At 42.8% G+C, this 24,373-nt stretch overlaps 1 protein-coding gene across 7 annotated transcripts in view; it reads right to left on the bottom strand.

Moving 5' to 3' along the window:
* The window catches only part of cdk14 (cyclin dependent kinase 14), a 298,616-nt gene that overhangs the window by 146,262 nt on the left and 127,981 nt on the right, over positions 1-24,373 (bottom strand). For all 7 annotated transcript variants that reach the window (XR_008828208.1, XR_008828207.1, XM_056380004.1 and 4 more), the window contains 2 exons: positions 13,138-13,258; positions 9,812-9,905 (listed from right to left, as the gene is read on the bottom strand). Coding sequence is in view for 5 of the 7 variants with exons in the window: in XM_056380004.1 (XP_056235979.1) it covers positions 9,812-9,905; positions 13,138-13,258 (215 nt within the window). In the remaining 2 variants the exon portion in view is untranslated. The remainder of the gene's footprint in view (positions 1-9,811; positions 9,906-13,137; positions 13,259-24,373) is intronic.

Raw genomic sequence — 24,373 nt, 5'->3', positions numbered from 1 at the left:
ATGTGTCGGGGCTTGTTGTATGGGGGATGCAGTAAATTACTATATCGTGAACATCAAATACAAACGGTCACTCTCCCTCGCCCATCCAGAATACTCACAATTCTCTGCATCCTGTTTTATTCTTAAAGTCCTGACCACAAGTTGTTATTCGTATCTTTCTGCCGCTTTCACAGTTCTTTCGGCTGTTTGTCCACTCGCCATCGTTGTTCAGAATAAAGATCATCAGATCACCCGCCCTACCACTACTTTGAGCTCTGTTTTTGTGCAGGGTCAAATTTAAAATTGTTCCAATGGAAACTAATAAATAAACACTAAACAAGACAAATGTTGCACGGACTTGAATCATCATACTGCTGTGATTTTATGCATCAAATCGTATATTTATGAATTTCTTTGGAGGAGATTTCATAATATCATGTACTACTACAAGTAGTACTACATGTACTACTAATATCATCTGTGATTGTCTTCGGTACTCAGCCTGCAGCCTCGTACCTATGACGGAATCACAGCCATGCTGATATTGAGTACAACATCACTCCCTCTCATTGCTTAAGTAACAATGACTAAAGCCACAAAAACTACAGCAACATTGTAGAAACCCACAATCATCCTTTAACAAGCCCCGGACATCAGGACTGGTATGGTGTGATGACAACAAAAAGAACATTTTCAATAAATGCACTGAACTGTGAGTAAAACTGAGATATCATTGAGATATTAGATTCTCTACACATTATGGTTGCACCTAAACTAAACGGCAAGAGTGACGTATCTTCTTGGATTTCTTGAACTTTGACCATGAGCTGAACTGAAGTTTGCAAGCGTAGCTATAGGTTGAAGCCAGCTGCTTGTGGTGCAACTGGGGGTGTCTTTCTGAATATATTATGAAATCATCATTATATTGAGAGGCTCTGCAGTGATCCGTCTGCTGTTGGCAACATTCTCTACAGGCCTTTACTTGCAATATTCACTGTGTCCCACGAGCTCAGCACCCTCAGACTCCCCACTTCCTGGACAGCTGCACCCGTGGGGTAAGATCCGTTGGTTTTCTGTAATGATGCAAATGCCCGATTACCCTAAAGGTTTGGCTACAAGGAGAAAAACTCCAGGCCACTTCATGACATTCCAGCTCTGCAGACACTGTGTGCCAACCCAACTCCTGGCAGGGTGCCTCTCAAACAGTGATTGAGGCTGACCTTTCTCTTGCTTTCTTCAAACAAAATGGCCTTTAAGATGCTTCTGACTCCACATAATCCCTTGATGGTGCCCTTCTCATGAGTCTCTCAGGCCATGCATCCAAACCGTGACGGCTCTGACAGCCTGGAAGCAGACACACGGGGCTGCAGAGCAGCCGAGATGGAAATGTCAGCATCAGGCTAACTCTGACAAGTGGGTTAGTTTTGTGATCACACGCTGCCCTGCCAGGCTACATATCTGCACATTTCCATATTCATCTGTCTCTTACCTCTAGCTGACAGCTGAGTCTACACAAACACAACACAACACTGAATGTGATTTGGATGAGAACTGGTAAAGTCTTAGTTTGGTATTTCACATTTGGTATTTATTCAGGTTTTTTCGAGAATATATTTATTGTGTGGTGATGAGTTAACTCTTCTTTCACTTCTCTTCTTTGACATTTGTGCAGCAGCTACTTCTTCATTCCGCGTAGTTGGACTGAGGGCAGACTGGATACAATGAGTCACTACTCCCTCGTGAGGTACAAAGTGGTATTACGATATCAACACAACCATAGACCGTATATAAAAATAGACGTAGCCTCTGTGACGTCAACCACAGGTTTCTGAAGCCAACAGTGAGCTGCTTCACTGTCGCCATCTTGCCAGTACCTGACTGTGCCCTTAACTCCTAGCTAATCCAAAAATGGACAAAGAGGTGGAGCATGCATGGAGCCGATACTTCGGCGAATGCCAGCTTGTAGAAAGTATACGCTGACCCACCTATCACTCAAAGAGGCCACGCCCTCAATTATATATAACTTTAAGCCTTGATAAAATGTAAACCGGTGACTTGTATACCGCAAAGTACACCCACTCCCACTCTTCCCACCATCAAACTATCAGATTGATAGGAAACAGAGACAAAGGACCCCTCTTCCACAAACAGTCCATGCTGTTAGCATGGCCGAACGACACAGAACCAGACCAAAGGTCAAAGGGTCAGCTCCAGAGGATTAACCAATGGACACCAGACAACTGGAGAATATAGGCAAAATCTCCAGTTTGTAACAATAAGACTTTGTCTAAAGATATTTGATTGTTTCTTGTATAGGACAAGTAACAACAAAAGGACTGATTAACACTAAGGTGTGAATCCTGGCCTGTCTGTGCCATGCATGAGCACACACACACACACACACACACACATACACACACCAACCTCCCTTCCTCTGTCCCTCTCTAGATAAGAGTCATAAACTACAACCCACATTCCAATCCTGGATAGTGACCAGCAGAACTTTCTTCACAGACACAGATCAAAGGATGAATGTAAAATTAAATATATAGCTGTTCTGTAACTCATGAGATGTTCCTATGAAATAGTTTAATCCCAAACTTCTATCCCATAGAACAGTGGTCCCCAAACTAAGGCCCGCGGGCCGGATACGGCCCGCCCCCACATTTGGCCCGGCCCCCTGAACTATTATTATTTATTTCATTAATAGTGTTATTATTTATTTCCTGACTTTTTTTTCTGTGAAGAACCCGGAAAGGGTTATATGGTTATGTGTGGCTTTCTAGAAAACAATAAATTTTTACGTTTAGGCACCCCTGCGATCATCACACTTTTTCTGTTACAAACTGAAACCGGGCCCCCATCAGAGAAGGGAAAAGTTATGTGGCCCTCACAGGAAAAAGTTTGGGGACCCCTGCTATAGAATGTTGGAAATGTAACATGTAGATTTTAAGACAATGTCCTTCCTGTGACCATACTGTCAGCATCCTTCACACAAGGTAACACACTACACGACATCCAGAATGTCCATATTATTATTATTATTATTATTACAGTCGAAGAACTGCTGTGTAATCCACATTTATAGACTATTAGCTTTGGGAAATGTTTATATTGTTGTTTGATCAATTATCCACTTGTATCATGATTAATTCCAGGTTTGAAGGATGTAATATGAAATCAACACTCCTATTACTCCTCTCTCATTATTAGTGCAAGTAGTTTTATATGTTATTTCACTTAATGTTTTGTGGTCATGGTGGGAGACGAATGTGCAAGTTTATAAGTAAACTCTAGATTTAAATTATTCCAAAGTTCAGTGGAAAATTACTCTCTTCTCCAAGTGGAAACACAGGAGAAGATGGGCGACGCCCCTGAAACATGCGCCAGCCCCCAGGGGATAAAACAGTCGTGAACAATTCACACATGTTCAGAAAAAAGAAAGCCGGATGACAAGAAGAGAAGAAGAAAGGCCAGAAAGGTTAGAAGTCAGAAATGTTAGAAACACGAAAAAGTTAGAAACTCTGCGAGATGCTAAGAAGGAAGAAGATGCAAGAAACGAAGCTAAAACCTAGAGGCTGAAAAGCTGAAGCTAGAAAACGATGCAGGAACTAGAAACTGAGATCTTTGCTCAAAGCTCAGAGTCCCGGCTCAAAGCCCGGCTCTGTAGCCATGGAAACTCTTAGCTCTAAGCTGCTCGCCACAAACTCATGGCTCTTAGTCATTTTTGCACTTTTCGCGTCTTTTAATTTTCTTTTCCACAAGCTCCAAGTAACATGATTTTTGTCTACATGTGCGATCTTTTATTTTTATAAGCCAAGTCAAGACCAACTGAACCAAAACAACAGAAGTGCCTCAGGGTAATTTTGTAACTTTTAATCATCATCAAGTTTTCCTTTTTGAAGATTTTGACAACTTTAGAGTCATCTGGTCAACACCAGCCTCCTCTAAAGTTATCCAGCCAAAGTGAAGAGCATTAGAGTTTATTTCACATCAACCCACAAAGACACCAGCAGAGACACATCTGCACGACCTCCTGCAGAGAAGCCGAGCAGAAATCAAGAGTTCCCGAGACAGAAAGTCTCCTGGCAAACTCCACCAGAGCTGAACCGCTGAGACACCGGCAGAATCCGTCATCGTGATAACGGGACACGGCCTCCAGGAGAATCCACCTAGACCCCGCGTCTCCAGGGTTACCACGGCAACCACAGCCACCTGGGTTCCAGCCGAGGATCTTTAGCTACAGCGCAACTCACAGTAGGCCGGTCTTAACTCTCTGCTCATGACTGGGTTGATGTCGAAATATAGCAATGTTTAATCATCAAACCTAATTCGTAGATGTAGTATCATTAGCTGTATAGTCATAGTGTATAGCCATAACATATTCTCTCCCACCATTGCCAACTCATCACACTGCTCATTTCATTATTATTTTCATCTTTATGATTATTACACCTTGCATTTACTCTGTAGATAGTAGTTTAGTTAATAAACTCCTTTATTTATACCCAGTTGTTGTCCTGTTGTATTCTTTTGCTGTAGAGACTGGAGATCCATTAAATTGAGAAGTCACGGCCTCGATATGAGATTGATAAATTTGTCAATGAAGTAATTCATTGTTGTCCTGAGAGTAAATCCTAAAATATGGCTTTAACACTACATGGGTAAAATATGTAGTTGAAATGACCAAGTTGTAAAAAGTGTATCTTAACTAGAATTACCGCCTTGTGGTTGTATGCCTCCACCAACAAGCCAAGTTACAGGAAATATGGTCACAATCTCTCCTTCCTGACTTATAATGTTGAAGAATGGCCAGAAGTGTTTTTGCAGAACATTATGATGTTGCAGTGCAGTTGGCCTTTGACCTTTTGGATATAAAATGTTATCACTTAATTTTAACCTTATAGACACTTGAGTTAAATTGTAACATAATCAGTGTATGTATTTGTCAGTTATGGCCAAAAATGTGTTTTGTGAGGTCACAGTGACCTTTGACCTTTGACCTTTGACCACAATAATCAAATCAGTTCATCCTTGAGTCCAAGAGAATATTTGTTCCAAATTTATTGAAGTTCCTTCAAGGCATTACTGAGATATCATGTTCAAAAGAATGGGATGGACAACCTGAAAACAAAGAGCCTCTGGCCCTGACTGTCTCTGGCACGGAGGAATAAAAATGTGGCTTAAAACTTAAGTCAATCTGAGCTTCGGGCACACAACCACATAGACATATATACAAGACTGCCCTGTAAACAAGCACAAGTAAACAGAGGAGCTGCATTTATTTCTGTTCATATTTCCCAACTGATTTCAAGAGTCGTTTTTAACATATATTTTGAATATGAAAGTATTACTGATTCTGATCTGATTATTCCATATTACCCTGTGCAATATGCTTACTATTTTCTTCGACCACAGCCTATCATATAAATATGGTATCCTGCTTTAACACTTGAAGTTCCCCTCTGGGATCAATAAAGTTGTATCTCATCCTTTCTCTGATAAAATTATAGAAAGCAGACTGACTGCCTCAATGTCTCAATATCTTACTACATTTAGTATTCAGTTCATGTACGTACATGTAACCTTGCACAATCACAGATTTATGTGGTTTGAAAATTGATGAAAACATCTGAGATAATGTAAGAACACAACTCAACAACATGTATAACATGAGTCGAGTTTTTTTTTTATGTGGAAAAGTCAGAGATTAGAACTTTAAGCAAAATTTTTGAATACTTCTACTTGTAATAAGAGTATTTTAATATTGTTGTATTGGTATTTATACCTAAGTAAAGCATGTGAATACCTTTCCCACTACCCGGGCTACAGATTACCATCAATCCTATTAAATTTCTATAGAGAAACATTATAAAGATTAAATTATAAAAAATTACAATGGTGATGGTGTTGGTGGTGTTATCACAAATCAACAAATCAAGCTTGTGTGTTCTCCTTTGTTTCCTGCAGGTAAACTAATTGTGTCCATAAAGCAAATTTGTATTTGACATTTGAAATGCACTTCCACTGACAAGATGATCCGATACACCACACTATTCTTGAGATATTCAGGCTCTTTTACATCTAATCACCTCAATGATGCTGCCAGAAACTAAAAAGACAAAAACTAAAAATTTCTCACCCTTCGCAGGGAGGCAGTGTGCAGCTGAGCCTCATTGTGAGTCTGGCCAATAGTCATCCCATTGTTGGACTTCTTCCCTCTCTTCATGGTGTGTCTGACAGGGGAGCTGGGATCACTGAGGGCTGCAGGCTCTTATAGATCTGTGCAGGGAGCGTCTTTTTTCTTCCTCTCGCTCTCCGTCTGCTGGTTCTCTACGCTTACTCTACGCTTTGTGAGTGATCCCCAGTCAGCGTGGGCTTCTTTCTTAACCTCTCCTCATCCCTTCATCCAAAATCCATTCATTCTCAGTCCACGCTCTGGCTTGCCTTCAGCCCAGAGGCCAAACAGCAGTGAACACGCTTTGTCTCATACTTGACTTGACCCTTCCTGGGCTGAACCTCTCTCACACTCTCATCTCTGTAATTTTCTACATTAATTATTCAGGCCCTTCCAGTCCATGAATATAAATCCAATATGTCTGCCCTGCTACATTCTGTTTCAATTAGGAGACTGGGGGTTAGGTTGCGTAGAGGGATGGCAAATCATGTGATCAAAGGATTCATGACACTTAACTCCACTTTAAAATATTTCAGCTACCCATCCAATGTAGAGATACTTCAGCAATGTCACACAAGAGGGAGTGATATTATACTGAATATCAGCTCGGCTGTGATTCGGTCATAGCTACGAGGCCGCAGGCAGTTATCCATAATTAAGGGTGTGACTGCTTTAAGTGAAGTCAATTTGTAATAGGTGCTGTTTTACTGTGGTGTTGTTATTTCTGTTTCGTAGGTTTGTTTGACGTCATCCACTCATCAAGGAGGGAATTCGCCTACAGGCTACTCTGCACGCCCTGGGACCACCCACCTGGGCTGGAGCTGGTCTCTTGCCGTTTGCAGCTGGTCCCTCTTTTTTTTTTTTTGTGCCCTAGTCGCCAATCCCCAGCCTGTTGTCCAATTGCCGGACCTGATAAAAGAACCACACTCAGTTTTTCTTTCTTTAGAACTGACTAGTTTATGGGTGGCAGCAGCCTTTGTTTTGGTCAACCAGTAAGATTACGGTAGACAGATAAGCTATTATTTATTTATACTATTTATTTTCAGGTTTTTTTTTTAGATAAAGGTTTATTTCAAGGTTCAGGTTAAGGTTAAGGTTTTTGGTTCTCTGAACAATAAAAGGCTTTGCTTGCCAGATTAAATGTTGCTTCCCTTACCCCTTGATATTTGCAGAGTTGTCACACAGGCTATGCCAAGATTTCAACAGTGCAGCAGCTCACTCTGAACTTCAAAACCACTCTTCAGAAACCTGTGATGACATCACAAAGGCTACATCTGTCTTTACTTACATGTTTTAATGGGCAGAAAGTGTGTGAAGAAAACAAACATCATTAGACTACCAGCCTGCACCTTTGGGACACAGCTGGGTGGAGCAGGCAAAGATTCATGTTCTGTTTATACCACACTAACCCTGTCATCCAAGAGACCAGATGTTTCTTTGCTCCACAGACAAAGGAACTCACTTCCCCACAGTTCCTAAGTGTTCACACCTGGGGACGACCCTCTGACCTCAGGTCAGTGAGGTCCCTGGGATCATATAGTGACCCCGTCATCTCTGACCATGTTATCACAGACAGTGACAGTGCCTCTGAATGTTCTTTCTTCAGCTACTCAGAGCATTCCAACCCTATGCCACAAGTTAGGGAAAACTTAAAGCACTGGAGCTCCAGAGTTCGCTTCAGTTAGTAAGCTCAGGGCACCTTACACTCTTGCAGATAGAAACACTGGGTTTGTCAGCAGCAGCAGCAAACTAAATTCTGAATTGAATCAGACACTACCGTCAAATTCTGCAGGTAGGTAGGTAATTTATTAGTTTTACTTTACAGGTGAGATTAGTCCGGTCATCCTACACAAGTTTAGGACATTGCATATATTGTACAAGGCACACTCACCTAGCCACTCCAAACCTTGTGATTCTAGGTGCCACCCTCTATATCTCATCATTGTGGTTATTATCTAGATTTTGCTTTGTAACCTGATTGTTCTTGCTTAGCCAAGATATAGATAGTGTTGACAAATGCCCAGATGTTACCCCTTGATAACTGACAAATGAACTGTACATTCTGCTATCAGGATGACACGTCAGGTGGGCACCCTGACAACAAAAGGGGGACTGTTGGGAATCATTCAAGAGACCAGGTGTTTCTTTGCTCCACAGACAAAGGAACTCACTTCCCCACCAGTCAGTGTTGGTCAGTGTGTGACATGTGACCCGCCAGGCTGTCACCAAACAAAACCAGATTTTCTTCTCTCTCTTCTCTCCCTCTCCTAGCACAGCACAGCTAAGCAGCCGAAGTCTTACTTTGAATCGGCCATTTTGCCTTTGCCTGTGTCCCCACAGACACACCCCATACACACACACACACACACACACACGCACACACCTGTATATACTAGATTTGACATTGTGTTTTAACTCAGAGCTCAGACCCAATACCCTGCCATCAGTATATTGCAACACGAACCAAGATTCATATCTGACACCACCAGAATAAATGAGCCCAATTAACCTGCATGGTATTTTAATACCAGCAACATTTACAGCTTAATAAGAAATACACTAAAACAGCAAGTATGACAAAAATATCATTGCGTTCACACTGTGTGAATTATGAAATGTGTATGGAAATGAGAGCCTATCTACTGTCACTGTATATTATATATCAAGTAAGGCTTCCAGCTAAATATAGATGAATCCAATCATCAGCCAAACTGCTTATTTGAACCTCATTCTGTCAGTCAAAGCGTCTGAGTTCTTATTCTCCGTTGTGTCACTGCACACACAGCAAAAAAGGACACGGGAGTCTTGTGTTATTGTAAACCTGATTGTAACAGAAATAAGGGAGAAGTGTGATGATGAAGGAGGAGGAGGAGGAGGGTAGGAGCAGACTTCTTCCTTCTTGTTTCTGCTCACCGCCCTCAGGCTCTGAGCTCTGGTGATGGATACAGGTCTGAACCAGATAAGGACAGATCAGGAAAGCAGCTTCACAGAGTTATTATTTATTATGATTTATTCATGTTGAATGAATGATTGAATATTTGAAGCATTGACCCGAACAAATCGGGGGAAATTCTTGATTCTGACAACCTGATATCAGGTTTGCAGAAGAGTGAAGTCCATGACACTCCTCTGCTAAAAGAAGTTTACAAGCATCTGTATATGAGACATTTAAGGTATATATATATATATATATATCATGTTTTAAGGGGAAACTTGATTGGGTATTGAACCTTTGAACCTCAGTACTTCTCCATATTGTCATCCACCATCAAAAACTGTTGTGTATTGGAAGTTAGCAGGCAAGTTAGGAGTTCTCAGATGGATGGATTCAAACCCCAGTCTCTGGTGTGATAGTCATGTTTTCTACGTCCACCATCCATCTCTATCACCCTCCTGGTGACTGTCTGTTGTGCAGTGCTTCATTCATGCATGAAATATGTCACTTCTGAACATCATCCAGTCCGCAATTAGGTTTTGTACACAATGTATTTGCTGTTGCAGTTTGTCAGTTTCTTTCAAGTGATAGTCAGCCTTATCTTCTCTCCGAGGGGATGAGGATGGGGGGTGGGGGTGTCCGTCTCTGTGTGTCTGGCAGGACGCGCACTCATACATACACATTAAACACACTCAGACATTGTAGCATCAGTGACTCACCAGGAATATCCTCTCCAGCTGGTCCTGGATGTCCTTCATCCCTGGAAAGGCAGCCACACCCTGGATCATTTCAATGAAGATGCAGCCCACTCCCCTGAAACACAGAGTGACACATGATAAGGTGATGAGGCCTCATGTTCAGTACTGGCTCAGATGAAGAAAATGTATTCAAGTCCAGTGGACTGATTAAATGTAATAGTATCATCATTACAAGTGGAGCTGGCAGGATTATGTTTCATAGTACGCACAAGAATCGCCTGTTCGCTACCTTTAGTTTTTCCCACAAATGTACATATGTCTACTCATGGAACGAGTGAGCGAGCAAGACAGAGAGAGAGAGATTGATTTGTGTATTTTAGCGCATACGTTATGACACAACACAACAAAAACTCTGATTAGCCTACCCCATGTATTTCAAAGACCAACCAACAGGCCTGAAAAATAAACAGCTGCTAAATAACTCTTTACAGGATACAATATACTATTATATACTATACTGAATATACCTGAGAAACATGCAGTGAAAGTCGGCATTAAGCAACAGATTCCCTCATTATCATAAGAACAGCTGCCTAACTAACTAATAAAGATAGTAATAACAATATGCAACAGCAAGACCAAACCAAGCTGCTACAGTAAACAATCAAAAAGTCAGATGAGACGATAAAATTAAATGGTATTCCTGCATATTCGAAGTTCATTCTACTTCTGCCCGTTACATAAAAATCACAAAACACCTCCATATCAATTCCAATATCATGATAGATCTCCACATCTGCAGTGTCAACATTGGGCATCAAAGCACCAAACTCCTCCTTTATCTCCTGCTCTCCTCTTTAATCTGGACTCACAGTGTTAATGAATGGATGCAGCCAAAAAATGAGACAGGATCTCCTGCTGTCAAAATTTTATTTTCAAAATGTTTAAAAAAAAAAAAAAATTAAATTAAAAAAATGTACGCAGTGTGTACAGGATTACTGCTTCCGGCTCCACTGATCGTCACTGAATCACATACAACAACAAAAGTGTCTATAACAAAGCAGTACGTTGTGAGAGGCCGGCATTTTTCACTAATATCATACATGAAAACGAAACCAAAAATTGTATTTTCTACTATCGATCATCTTTTAAATCCTTGCCAGCCTTGTGATCTAGCGTGTCCTGCGACACAGTCAAAATGTGAGGAGTTTGCACCATTTTTTTTCGAAAATAAAATCATTAGTATCCGAGCTAGTATTGCAAACAGTGATGAGAAACAACAAATCTAAACTCATTTTATAAAATTAGCTAAGAGGAACTGGATGTAAATCCTACTGCTTCTTTCAAAGAGGTTATACACAGTTTTATTTTTGATCTTTAAAACATTGTAAATTGCTCTCTTGAGACAGGCATTTTCCCAGATACACTTGTAACTGTGGGTCATAACAACGTGCTGCACAACGACCTATGGGCTCGTCTTTTACAGGAGTGCAGTCTCGATAGATTATATCTATTGACTCAATATAGTTCAAGTAGGGATTGGTTCAGTTTGGTTCAGTTTGTTTTATTGAGAATATTCTCATATATTAATAAAATACAACATATAAGACTTTGTCAGGGGTATAAGAGTAAAGGGAAGTCAGAAAGTACTTTGCAGCAGGCTCATGCTGGTTTTAGTGCTCTTATAGAATTTGTTGACAATGATAAAAATATAGAACAAAATCAGCCTCGTTCTTAAAATTGGAAGTTGGAAGTGTTTTGCAGTGCAGCATCCACAACTGAACCTGTACATTAATCTGATCATGATCACACTTGACTGGTGCTGTGTGTGAATGCTGCAGCTCAGTGATGTGCTTCCATCACACCCTCCCTCCTCATGGATAACAGCCCATAACCTGTAGGCTGCTTTGATAGATGTTTGTCATAGAAGTAAAACAGATCTGCACAACTTTCTGATTTGTTCTCTACTTCATGGAAGACTGCTTCGTAAGTGACCAAGTGTGTGTGTGTGTGTGTGTGTGTGTGTGTGTGTGTGTGTGTCACAGGGTGGCTAACAGTAGGATGGAACTATACCCTGTGGATTTGTCCACCTGCAAATGCCCTTGAAGGAGACACATGGTCCCTCTGCCTCAGACCCCCAAAGCCCCAAACTGCTCTTTAATTGGGTGTTGGAGGATCCACCTGGGGCTCCTGGGATGTCCCTGCTGTCCACAGGGCTCAGCTCAAAGTTCAGCACCAGGACTGAACAGAGGTGAGGGGATGAGGAACACCAGGTGGAGAACGACCTGTCTGAGTGCATTTTTCAGCAAGAGCTGCGATTTAAACTGCATTATTAATGACTGAACAACCTGTAAGAGGTGAAAGGTGGCGTTGGTTGATATGATAGATGATGTGGGCTACTCAGCTTTAGCTAATTAATATCAATTTGCTGTTGTCTGGTATTTAAGCTCTCTGCACACCGCAGTCAGCCAGAGGTGGTTTCTTTGATAAAGTAAAAGCACCAACACCTGGGGAGGTAGAACGTGGACTATAAGGCTGTATGAGACACACACACTGTAAAATATGTTTTTTATATCATTATATATCTAATATCTTTAGTAATCTGAAGACATTACCTTTGGCTTTGGGAAATAGCTTAGTTAAGTAAGTAAGTACGTAAGCTATAGTAAATAGCTTGTGTGTAAAGTGGAAATTTTATCGCTATGGTGGCACTAAAGAAAAAGTCAGGGGTCAACAGACACATCAGGTTTCGTGAATATCAAATGTCATTGAAATTTGGTCACTTATTTCACCTGAGAGAAGCACAAGAGCAAAGGTTTATCACAACAAGAATTCACTTAAAAACAGCCACAACTTTTGATTGATGGTCAAGTGATATCATACTAAATGTTAGCCAAATTATCCATTGAAAACCAAAAAAAATTTAATTATATATTTTGTGGAAAAACAAACAAACAAAGTTTAAATCTAAATTGTAATTAAGAAACAGTTATTTCCCCTAATCATTCACCCCTAAATCTATATCACACAAGCTGGAGGACAATGTCTGTTCACGTGTCTGTTGTTGACCTTTCAAAGTCTAGCTGTGGTAATAGTGACCAAGGAAAGTAGATACACCACATAGGATTTGTACAAATCACCAATGTGCAGCATACTGCAGGGACCCCCCGCCCCCCAAGTTAGGGTGCGCTGATAAGTGGGTTTTAATAGGATTCTGTCTACTTCTAGTTCCTCCAAGAACAAACAAATCTATATCTCAGTGGGACCAGCAGAATAAATAAAGAACACACAGTGAATAGAACACAGCGTATGAGGGAATCTCTGGGTCAGAGATCAGGACTACCCACCACATGTCCAGGCAGGTGGAATAGTCTGTGGATCCCAGCAGGACATCTGGAGGCCGGTACCACAGGGTCACCACCTCATTGGAGTAGGTATGGCTGGGGACTGACTTAGCTCTGGCCAGACCTGAGGGGAGCAACACAACAACACAGTCTCAGAAAACATTATCATTGACTGACCTTCAGAAAACAAAGACGAAACCTGGAACAGAGCAGCAAGACTCAGACTCAGAGCGTCTCCACTCTGACATCAGGCTGGACACACAGTGATGTACAGAATGTGAGCTGAATTAGACGAGGAGAAAGAATCTGAATTCTGACAAATCCCTTAAATTAAAACAAAATTTAAATGAAACAACGCACTGATGGTTTTGATGAACATTATTGGGGTGTGTGTCATGCGGGTGGAATGAGAGAAATTATCAGAGAGGGTCAACAAAATCAAAAAAGTTCACTGTTTTGGAAGCATGAATGTTCTCAGCAGCTTCCACCCACAGCTGCGATTCAGATTATAAATGTTATGTTTAAAAAAACTGAATAAACGATTTCGCATTGATATCTTGATAGAACAGTGAGCTGATGACTGGCACTGAAGAAAGAGCCTAAAGATACTGCCCTCTTTTCTGTTTACTGAATTAAGATTAGTTAAGATTAGATTAAGTTTTAAAATGTATCACTTTTGCTACATTTCCTCCTGGCGTCTACTACACCAGAGTCTTTGGCCTTTAAAACAGAGACTTTCAGAAACTTCGCTGGACCTGTTTTATTTTGAAAACTCTGGAGTTGTGTTGTTTTCTGGACAACAGAAACTGAGACCTTTGGAAATGATGACGTATATACCTACGGTCACTCCCTGATTCGGTCTTATCTGCCTTGACTACAAGTGGTGACAGCGACATGGCTAATGAATTACAAGTGTAACTGACCTTGTTGTCTTTGCTAGCAGCTGTTTCTGCATTTTAATGTTACAATGGCTTTACCTGTTCTTCATTCATTGTATTTTCTACAACTGTAGAGTAGTCAATCTGCTTACTGTTTGCATGCTCAGTGTACATGAATGGTCATGTGATATGCACTTTCGGGTGTGTTAGTATGGACAGAGATGAGCAAAAACACTTGTCTGGATGGATTGTTTTAATTTTGAAATAAAAACATAGTACTGTGGATGTAGCCTAACAATCCCCAATATTCTCAATTAATTAAACTAATTAAAGAGCTTGTGTGCAAAGTGGACATTTTGTCCCTGTTGTGGCACTAAAGGAAAGGTCAGGGGGGTCAACAGACACATCAGGGTTGGTAAATATCCACAGCAAATGTCACTGAAATTTGGTCACTTATTTCACCTGAGAGAAGCACGAGAGCAAAGGCTTGTCAGGATAACATCCACATCCAGAACTGCCACTGAATGCTTGATGTTTGCTTGATGGCCTAAAAGTAGCCACATTAAACCTTACGAACTACCTCTTTATGTTCACTGAAGGCATCGTAAACTACAATTAACTGGCCTCTGACTTGTCTTTGGGCTGACATTGAGCAGTGAGAAATCTCAGACTGTCTTTTCAAATGAAAATCACGATGGAACATCGAGAAACTGTGTGACATGAATATCAGTCAGATGAACTCCTGTTTCCATCATTCTGACATCATTCGCCATTTTCATACTTGACTCTGGTTAATACTTGGTAATCCTGCAGCTGGCTGCATCTGTCTTTGTGAAAGACAAAGTTCAGATTTTTTTTCATCTTCAGGGTATTTATATGCATGAGCCTCTCTGGGGTTTTCTAACCACACTCTAGCATTTATCTGTACAGTGACACAAGCCCAGGTTAGTTAAGTATCTTGTGTCAGTCCTCAGGTGGCAGCTAATGTCAGAGCAGAGAGCAGATGCAGCGAGCTTTAATGAAGCTGATGGCATTATCTCTTTGTCTCTTTTCAAGTGGTCGGAAGACTTAATTAAAGTATTTAGCTAAGTAAAAAAGAGACTTCCTGCCCTGCTGCTGCCCCCCTGTGTGTGGGAGGAAGAGGGGCAGAGGGGGAGAACAAATGACATGAGGAAGGAGGTATTTAACTTCTCCTTGTGTCTGAACATGGATCAGGAGGAAGGAGTTTCAGCCGGCGTTCATCAGGGCTAAGCACTGTAATTTCTACACATTGATCTGAAGTGAGAGGCTATCATTTCCACTGCAGTGTGTGTGTGTGTGTGTGTGTGTGTGTGTGTGTGTGTGTGTGACTGGAGACAACATGTTATCATCATAGAAGAAAGTAAGAGGAAGGTTGGCTTGTGTGTGACACAAAGAGGTGGAGTACAGAGGGAACAAAACATGTCAGTCACACATCACACAGTAACACAAAAGTGATTGTCTGCACATGACTCCGGCTGCATTCACACTGATACGTTTTCATTTTAGAACTCAAAGGATCTCTGTTCAGATGACTGTTTCAGCTTCAAATCAGAAATAATCCCCATACATACAACACATGAAAACACATAGCACATGACCATTCACGTACACTGGGCATGTGCGAGCTGGTGTAAACAGGAAGCAGATTGTCTACTCTGCACTTGATTAGTAAGTAAATGTTGAGCTTCTGTCAGACAAATACAACACTGACAAATGCACATAGGGCATATGACATCATCGACAGGTGACTAAATTAAATGGAACATTACCTTGATTAAAATCACAGATTTCTCTGGTTTGAGCATCGATGGAAACATTTGGGATAATGTAAAAACACAATTCAACAACATATATAACACAGGTCTAGTCATTTATCTGGTGAAAAACTTACATACATACTTACATAGTAACTGTAATCCTACTACCACTGTGTTTGTGAAGAAACAGTTACAGGAAGATAGAGAGACAGAATTGGTTTGAATTCTGATCCTGGTTCAGCTGCTGTTTTCATGTGCTCTGATGTTTGGATTACCTTGTACAATGTCACACTGAACTTCTCCCTCAAAAACCCTGAACGCAGAGGAGTGAAGCACTTCAAAGACCTGACCTATGGATTCATGCACACAAACATGCACACACACAGACCACCAGCCACCTTGCATCTCCTGGGGTTCACAATTTGACCTGGCACCCTGTCCGGGTAGCTGCTGGCATGAAGGTCGCCCGTGAATTATACATCATTATCTCACACACCAGGACAGGGGGTCACAAAATACTCTTCACAGTGAGGAGGTGGGCTGGAACCAGGAGTGACGGAGAGGGACTACAAAAGGCTCAGTCGCCGAAACAGCCTGCTGTTATTTTGAAGTTCATTTGACACTAAAGGCAGTTTGCAGCCTCCACCTGCTTCTCTTCTTATGCTTAAAAGGCCTAACAGAAAACTCATTTGTGAACTGGTCCTTCTACCACAGACGCCTTTGCTCATGCCTTCACCCTTTTCATTCAGTTTCTTCTTCTCATCTCTTACAAATACCTTGACTCTTAGATGTCCACATTACAAATGCAAACTTTACACATGAACCGCAATATGCATTTATGTCATTTACAAATACTATCTGAAATCGTTTCACGGAGGAAAACAAAATCATACTCTAAACTAAATTCGACTCACAGGCATCATGAAACTAAAGTGGCAAAAGACAAATCAGTGTGATTTCATCTGTAGGCCACAGCACCAGTCAAACCTGTTTCAGGTGGAGAGAACTACACTTTCAGTTCAGTCAGTTCTTCTCTCATCTTCATTAACAAGACTCACTCCCTCATATAATGAATAGTTCAACATTTTGGGTTCATTTTATCTTCTCCTCTAACTCCTGCAAAGAAAGAATAATTTCCCAAACCTTTTAACAATATCTGTAAAGGTTTATTATTTTAACACTTGCACTTGTATGTATACCGTTTGTGTGTCTATTAAACACTTTTTTCTCAATACTAAGGCATCTTTCTGTCCCAGACACACAGTCAGATTTTGCTGCTAGGCAGAATTAACCTCCCACTATTAATCAGCGAACGCTCTGGGCACAGATCAACTCAGGGGGATGGAAGGCCATGGTAAACATGGCTGCAGGTAAGACATTAAATGTGGAACATGTTATACATGTGCAGCTGTGTAGAATAGTCTAGCTTCACAGACTCAGACTCAGCACTTTTCAGAGGTCTAATTTTTTATTTACAGTGCTTACCATTTCACATGCAACTCAAGCTTAATGAACCCAGATAAAAGCAAAAAGACAAGAAATAACATAAAATAATAGATTAAAAAATGAACTCATGACAAATTAAACAAAACAGGCATGTGTTTTGGCAGCACAGCCTCATCTCTCCTCACCTGAGCAAAAGTTTAACTGCTTACATAGACAGATCAATTCACATCTGACCTGCTTCAGCCACAACATAGCAGGTTGTATAGCAATATTAACACCACGGAATCAGCCAACATTCTTGGACTCCTTTCTAAGAACATTTACATTACTAAATGGTTTTCCCAAGGCAAATATCCCAAACTCAAGTCTCTGGGATGCAAAGACCAACAAAAGAAACTATTTGATATACAAGAAAACCCTCCAACTGGTTTCTCCCAATGATGTCACCATGACATCACCAAGACTACAAAAAACAGGACATGCTGGGCGGTCCCCTCCCAAACACCAGTCCTGCATAATGGGTCAGAAAAAGGAGCAATGTTCAACATCATATTGCTAACACAAACAAATCTGGAATAGTAAGTGATGCAATGTTACAAAAGCAATGGTAAATCATGGTAAACTGAAGAAATGTAGAAAATGTTGAAACCTGGTGTAATGTTAGTTGTTGCTAAGACACTTCTGGTACCTAAAACTGTCAAGATCACCCAAATTGCGCAGTCCTTGCTCTTCAACACAACTGCTAACAATCCTTTCTGTCCTTAACTTTCAGTTGCCAACTCAACACAGGTTTGTTTATACTGTACTATCCTCCAACAGACTGTTATTCGATGACTATTGGTTATCCAGTTAAACTCAGAGGGATGCAACCCAACTCCAAAAAAAATCGAAACTCATTTTCACAAAATGGGACATTAAATATTCATACAATAACTCACAGCACCCTCTGTCAAAAATCCCTACTAGTTTTAAGTGTGGCTTATTTGGTTTATTTTTTTTAAAGGGAAGAAAGGTTTTTTGTGCATGCGTGCGTGCATGCTACCTGCTGTTGTCCCAGCTCATTTCCCAACACAAAGTGGACTCTAATGAGCTCTGCATTATAGTAGCCTTCATGAAACCAGTCAGATCATTACCAACACACACACAAGCAAACACACAGACACTGACACTGACACAATATGTTTTCTGCATTAAATCCTGCAGTTTATTTCAGTCTCAGGTTTAGACACAAAAAACACAGATAAACACATCAGTCACCTCAATTCATCAAACACACTTCAAAAGACCATCTGCAACCTCCAAAAGTCCACACCCCGAGTACACACACTCTCACACACCCAAGCACCAGCCCCCTCGTCCCAGTGCTGTAGTGAGGCGTAGGCTTGAACAACACACTGGGGAGAGGTGAAGAGTCTGCTCTGGATGCCCGGGACATTACAGCTCCATTGTCACATTGCGTCACTCTTTACAAGTTTTTATCTCAGCAGCTGTTACTTAACAGCACAAACGCCCCAGAAAATAAACACACACATCAGTGCACATTAGCTGGTTATAGCTGCGCTCGCAGACAGGGAAAATACCAGATTATCATTCAGCTCAGTGAAATCCAACACTTAGACAGTTTTCGAGATAGGTTCATAAATGGGATCTTTTTTTTCATTGTTTCCATAGAAATAGGAAACACAGGTTTTCATTTTCACAGAAACAATCAACACTGATTTTGATAATGAATTCAAAGTCTTAATCATTTAGACTTTTTTAGATTTTGTTTCCTTTTTTCCAGTAAAAATGCCAAACCAATTATCTGGTTCCAGAGTCTCTAATGTTTTTTGTTAAACAGTATATGATAGTAAACTGAATATATTTGGGTTTTGGGTATTTGGTTGAATAAAGGTTAGAAATGAAAACATTATTTTTTCACTCTTTCCTGACATTTAAGAAATAATTAACTGAGAAAATAATTGACGGATTAATCAATGATTAATCAATAATCCTTGGTCGTCCTACAACATAGGTTTTGTCAAATTATTATATGAAGCCACTGTATATGTTTTAACAAATGCACATGTCCATGTTCCTGTTTTGATTTTAGGAGTGGCCCCTGAGTGTGCTCTCTGTGGATTTCTCCACAACTGCAATTATAATGTCAAAGAGCTATGGCAAACTCAGGCAACAACGAGATGAAGAACAGCTTTGGCAGCTCCGGCAAAGATGAGATGAAGAAGAGCTATGGCAACTGCTGAAGAGACAAGACATTTGCCAGTATCAAGGTTTGCATCCACTGTCTGGTTTGTAGTTAGGTTCAAGTTGTCTTGAAAATTTTACAAATACATTCAGTATCAACGTGTATGCAACTTGCCAAATATGTAAATTAACAACAAATCCTCATTATGATAATATAAATGTAATCTGATCACAATTACATTTCCTTCAAAAACATATATGCTGTTGCAAATTAGTTGTGTATAAACATAATGTCTAGGAGACAGCATTGTAGATCTATCTGTGGTTGTCTGTGCCCTAGTAACAGAATAAAATTATGTTAGAGAAAAAGTCAGAGGATCAGTAAGGTAATCACAATTCACCTTGAGGGGAACATAAATGAGTGTACCAAATTTAATGGCAGTGAAATGGTTGTTGAGATGTTTCACTGAAAACTACAAATTTCAACCACATGGTGGCCCTAATAGGAAATGCCATAGTATCATTTAAATCACAAGGGTACCTCATCTGGGAACCAAGAATGTGATTACTGAGATACTCCAATCAGGACCAACATGGTAGACCGAGCAACAAGAGTGTCTGTCAGGATCTGTATTCATTTTATTGGCATTTCCTGTTTTATTTTGAAGTCTTGGTTCTGTTGTGTTGCTGTTTGTTTTACTTCCTGGTTTTTCCCTCCTGTTTTGATTGCTGTCTCCGCCCTAATGTCTTTCACCTGTGTCTTGTTTCCTGTGTATTTAAACCCCGCCTCATTTCTCATGTCTTTGCCCGATTGTCTTTGTTACCCTAGTGTTCAAGCTCTCTCGCGTTTAAGTCCTGTTTTGATTCCCCGTGTATGATCTGTTTTTGGTATTTTTGTGACCCTCGATTCTGCCTGTTCCTTATCTGCCCTTTTGCCTGGTTTGACTGTCTTTTTGGTATTTTGACCTCTGCTACGTTTCTTGGATTAAAGATTTGGATTTCGGACATTGTACTTCTGCCTGACTCTCTCTGCATTTGGCCACCTGCCCTTTACAGTACAATCTGGCCATGTCGGACCCAGCAGAGGGAGAGATGTTTGGTCATGCTCTGGGAGCTCAAGGGAAGCGTCTCACCGATTTGGAGTGGGCAGTTTCCAGCCTGGGACCGGGAGTTCAGTCATTGTCTGAGCAGCTACAAGCCCTGGCTGCCCAGACTCGCCAAGTGGTTACTCGTCTGGATTCCATGTCTTCTGCTACAACAGGCCCAGCTGTTCCTGCTCCAACTCCAATACCCAGGGATCCTCCGGTTCATTTTTCAGAACCCAGAGCACCCCCCATCGAAAGGTATGATGGCACTCCTGAAACGTGCCGCTCATTTTTGACTCTTTGCTCGCTAACTTTTGAACTGCAGCCTCTTACCTTTGCCACTGAGCATTCTAAAGTAGCATTTATGATCACTAACCTCACGGGGCGAGCACATGAGTGGGCCACGGCTGAGTGGCAGAGACATTCATCTACCTGTGACTCTGTAGCTACTTTTTCTGCTGCTTTGGGTCGTGTCTTTGGTCAACCTGTCTCGGGCCGTGAGGCAGCCCGTGCACTTGGTAATCTCAAGCAAGGCAGAAGCCGTGTATTTGATCATGCCATCAGATTTTGCACTCTGGGTGCTGAGAGTGAGTGGAACGACGAGGCACTTGCAGACACTTTTTTCCTGAGTCTCTCTGAAGAGATGAAGGACAGACTTACCATGGTTGATCTTCCTACAAGTTTTGAGGGTCTTGTGGAACTTGCTATTAAGATTGACAACCGGATGCAGGAACGAGAGCGGCTCAGAGGAGCTACTGGCCCTGACGGTCACCAGCATGGGTGGCAGAACAGCTCCAGGACACCCCCTGTGGTCAGAACTTCATCAACCGATTTTCCGGCCTGCCCTGGATCTGTGCCTTTTAGCCCCAAGGAGGAACCTATGCAGCTTGGTCGTACCCGTCTGAACCAACAGGAACGCCAGCGCCGCCATCGTGAGGGACTGTGCCTCTACTGTGGGGAAATGGGGCACTTCCTGGCTCAGTGCCCGGTAAAAGGCCTGGCTCGCCAGTAACCGGAGGCCTACTGGTGAGCCACACCGTGACTGCCTCTACACCAGCACGCTCCTTGACCCCTGTTCAGCTCATCACTTCTCCCAAGAATTCCCTGGCCCTTACAGCCCTCATTGACTCCGGGGCAGACGAGAGCTTCATGGATCTGAACCTGGCCCACCAGCTGAATCTACAACTCCACCCTCTGTCCAAGCCACGCCGGGCCAGCGCTCTCGATGGTCACCTGCTCAACTGGGTCACAGACCAGACTCCTCCTCTGTCTCTGTTGATGTCAGGTAACCACAATGAGACTATTTCATTTTTTATTATTGACTCTCCTCAATACCCCTTATCCTGGGTTATCCCTGGCTGTGTAAACACAACCCTCTCATGAACTGGGCTACTGGGAGAGTGTTACGGTGGAGTCCTACTTGTCAGTCTTCCTGTTTGTCTCCTCTGTCGGTTTCCTCGCCTGCTGATTCCTCTTCTGAGTTTCCTGACCTGTCCAGGGTGCCTGAAGTCTACCTAGACCTGAAGGAGGTCTTTAATAAGGTTTGTGCCACGTCCTTGCCACCACATCGCGCATACGACTGCGCCATAGAGCTCCTCCACGGTGCAGCTCCACCCAAGGGTCGTCTGTACTCCCTCTCCAGTCCTGAGAGAAAGGCCATGGATGACTACATACAGGGGGCGCTGTCTGCGGGGATCATCCGTCCTTCCTCTTCCCCTGCAGGAGCTGGGTTTTTCTTTGTGGAAAAGAAGGATAAGACCCTTCGTCCTTGTATTGATTATCGTGGCCTGAACGACATCACAGTGAAGAACCGTTACCCACTTCCTCTCCTGTCATCTGCCTTTGAGCTTCTTCAAGGGGCCCACATTTTCACTAAGCTGGATCTCCGCAACGCTTACCACCTCGTCCGTATTCGTGAAGGGGACGAGTGGAAAACCGCATTCAACACACCCAGTGGTCATTATGAGTATTTGGTGATGCCATTTGGACTTACAAACGCCCCAGCTGTTTTTCAGTCAATGGTAAATGATGTCCTCAGAGATATGCTGAATGTCTGCGTGTTTGTTTATCTTGATGACATTCTGATCTTTTCCCAGTCCAAAGAGGAACATGTGGGTCATGTCCGTCGGGTGTTGAAGCGGCTGCTCCAGCATCAGTTGTTTGTGAAGGCGGAGAAGTGTGATTTTCACCAGACCACAGTGTCATTCCTCGGGCTTATGATTTCACCAGGACTGATCCAGATGGACCCAGAAAAGGTCAAGGCTGTTTTAAACTGGCCAGTCCCCACCGACCGGAAACAGCTCCAACGCTTTCTGGGTTTTGCCAACTTTTATCGCCGTTTAATCCGGAACTTCAGTCAGGTCGCAGCTCCTCTACACTCTAAGTTCTCCTGGTCTCCTGAGGCTGAGGCAGCCTTCCGTGCCCTCCTGTCCCGGTTCTCGTCACCTATTTTGCAGATGCCCGACACCAAACTCCAGTTCATCGTTGAGGTGGACGCCTCTGATGTGGGTGTCGGGGCCATTCTCTCCCAACGCTCTGCCAAGGACAATAAGGTTCACCCCTGTGCCTTTTTCTCCAGGAAACTCTCCGCCGCCGAGCACAACTACGACGTGGGGAATCGGGAGCTGCTAGCTGTGAAGTTGGCATTGGAGGAGTGGAGGCATTGGTTGGAGGGGGCAGAGCAACCATTTCTAGTCTGGACTGACCACAAAAATCTGGAGTACATCCGTGGAGCTAAGAGGCTCAACTCCAGGCAGGCCAGGTGGGTGTTGTTTTTTACCAGATTTAACTTCACCCTGTCTTATCGCCCCGGGACTCGTAATGTCAAACCAGATGCCCTTTCTAGGCAGTTTGAGGCAGAAGACCGCCCTCGGGATGCAGCTCCCATCCTGCCCCCTGACTGTGTGGTCGCAACGGTGACCTGGGACATTGAGCAGGAGGTCCAGCACGCCCTTTCGGAGGCCCAGGTTCCTGATGGCTGTCCTCCTGGTCGGCTCTTTGTTCCAGGCCCGCTCCGTTCCCGAGTCCTGCAATGGGGGCACTCCTCTCCTCTTAGCTGTCATCCTGGGGTGAGTAGAACATTGAGTCTTATAACTCAACGCTTCTGGTGGCCCTCTCTCAGGGAGGATACCTGTGATTTTGTCTCTGCCTGTTCTGTTTGTGCCCGCAGCAAGGTCTCCCGACGCCCTCCTACTGGTCTACTCAGGCCTTTGCCGGTTCCACACCGCCCCTGGTCGCATGTGTCCATGGACTTTGTCACTGGGTTGCCTCCCTCAGAGGGTAAGACAGTCATCCTCACTGTCGTTGACCGGTTTTCCAAGATGGCTCACTTTATTGCCCTGCCTAAGCTGCCCTCCGCCAAGGAGACAGCGGAGGCGGTCCTGTTTCATGTGTTTCGGCTCCATGGTCTTCCTCAGGATGTTGTGTCTGACCGGGGTCCCCAGTTCGCCTCACGTTTCTGGAAGGAGTTCTGCAGGCTGCTTGGGGCATCTGTCAGCCTCTCCTCCGGCTCCCATCCCCAAACCAACGGCCAGACGGAGAGGTACAATCAGGAGATGGAGACGGCCCTCCGGTGCATCACCTCCCAAAGTCCATCCAGTTGGTCGCAGCAGCTCCTCTGGGTGGAGTATGCCCACAACTCCCTCCCCGTGGCTTCTACTGGTCTATCTCCATTCCAGTGTGTCTACGGGTACCAGCCTCCGCTTTTCCAGGACCTTGAGGGGGAGGTCTCTGTTCCTTCAGCCCACGCCCTGGTGCGCCGATGTCATCTCACCTGGAGGAAGGCTCGGGCAGCCCTCCTACGCACCAATATTGGATACGAGAGGTCCGCTAATCGTCATCGCACACCGGCTCCTCGCTACCATGTTGG

Source organism: Seriola aureovittata, chromosome 7 (genome assembly GCF_021018895.1).
Source record: "Seriola aureovittata isolate HTS-2021-v1 ecotype China chromosome 7, ASM2101889v1, whole genome shotgun sequence".
Lineage (NCBI taxonomy): Eukaryota > Metazoa > Chordata > Actinopteri > Carangiformes > Carangidae > Seriola > Seriola aureovittata.
This window is presented reverse-complemented; position numbering and strand designations above follow the sequence as displayed.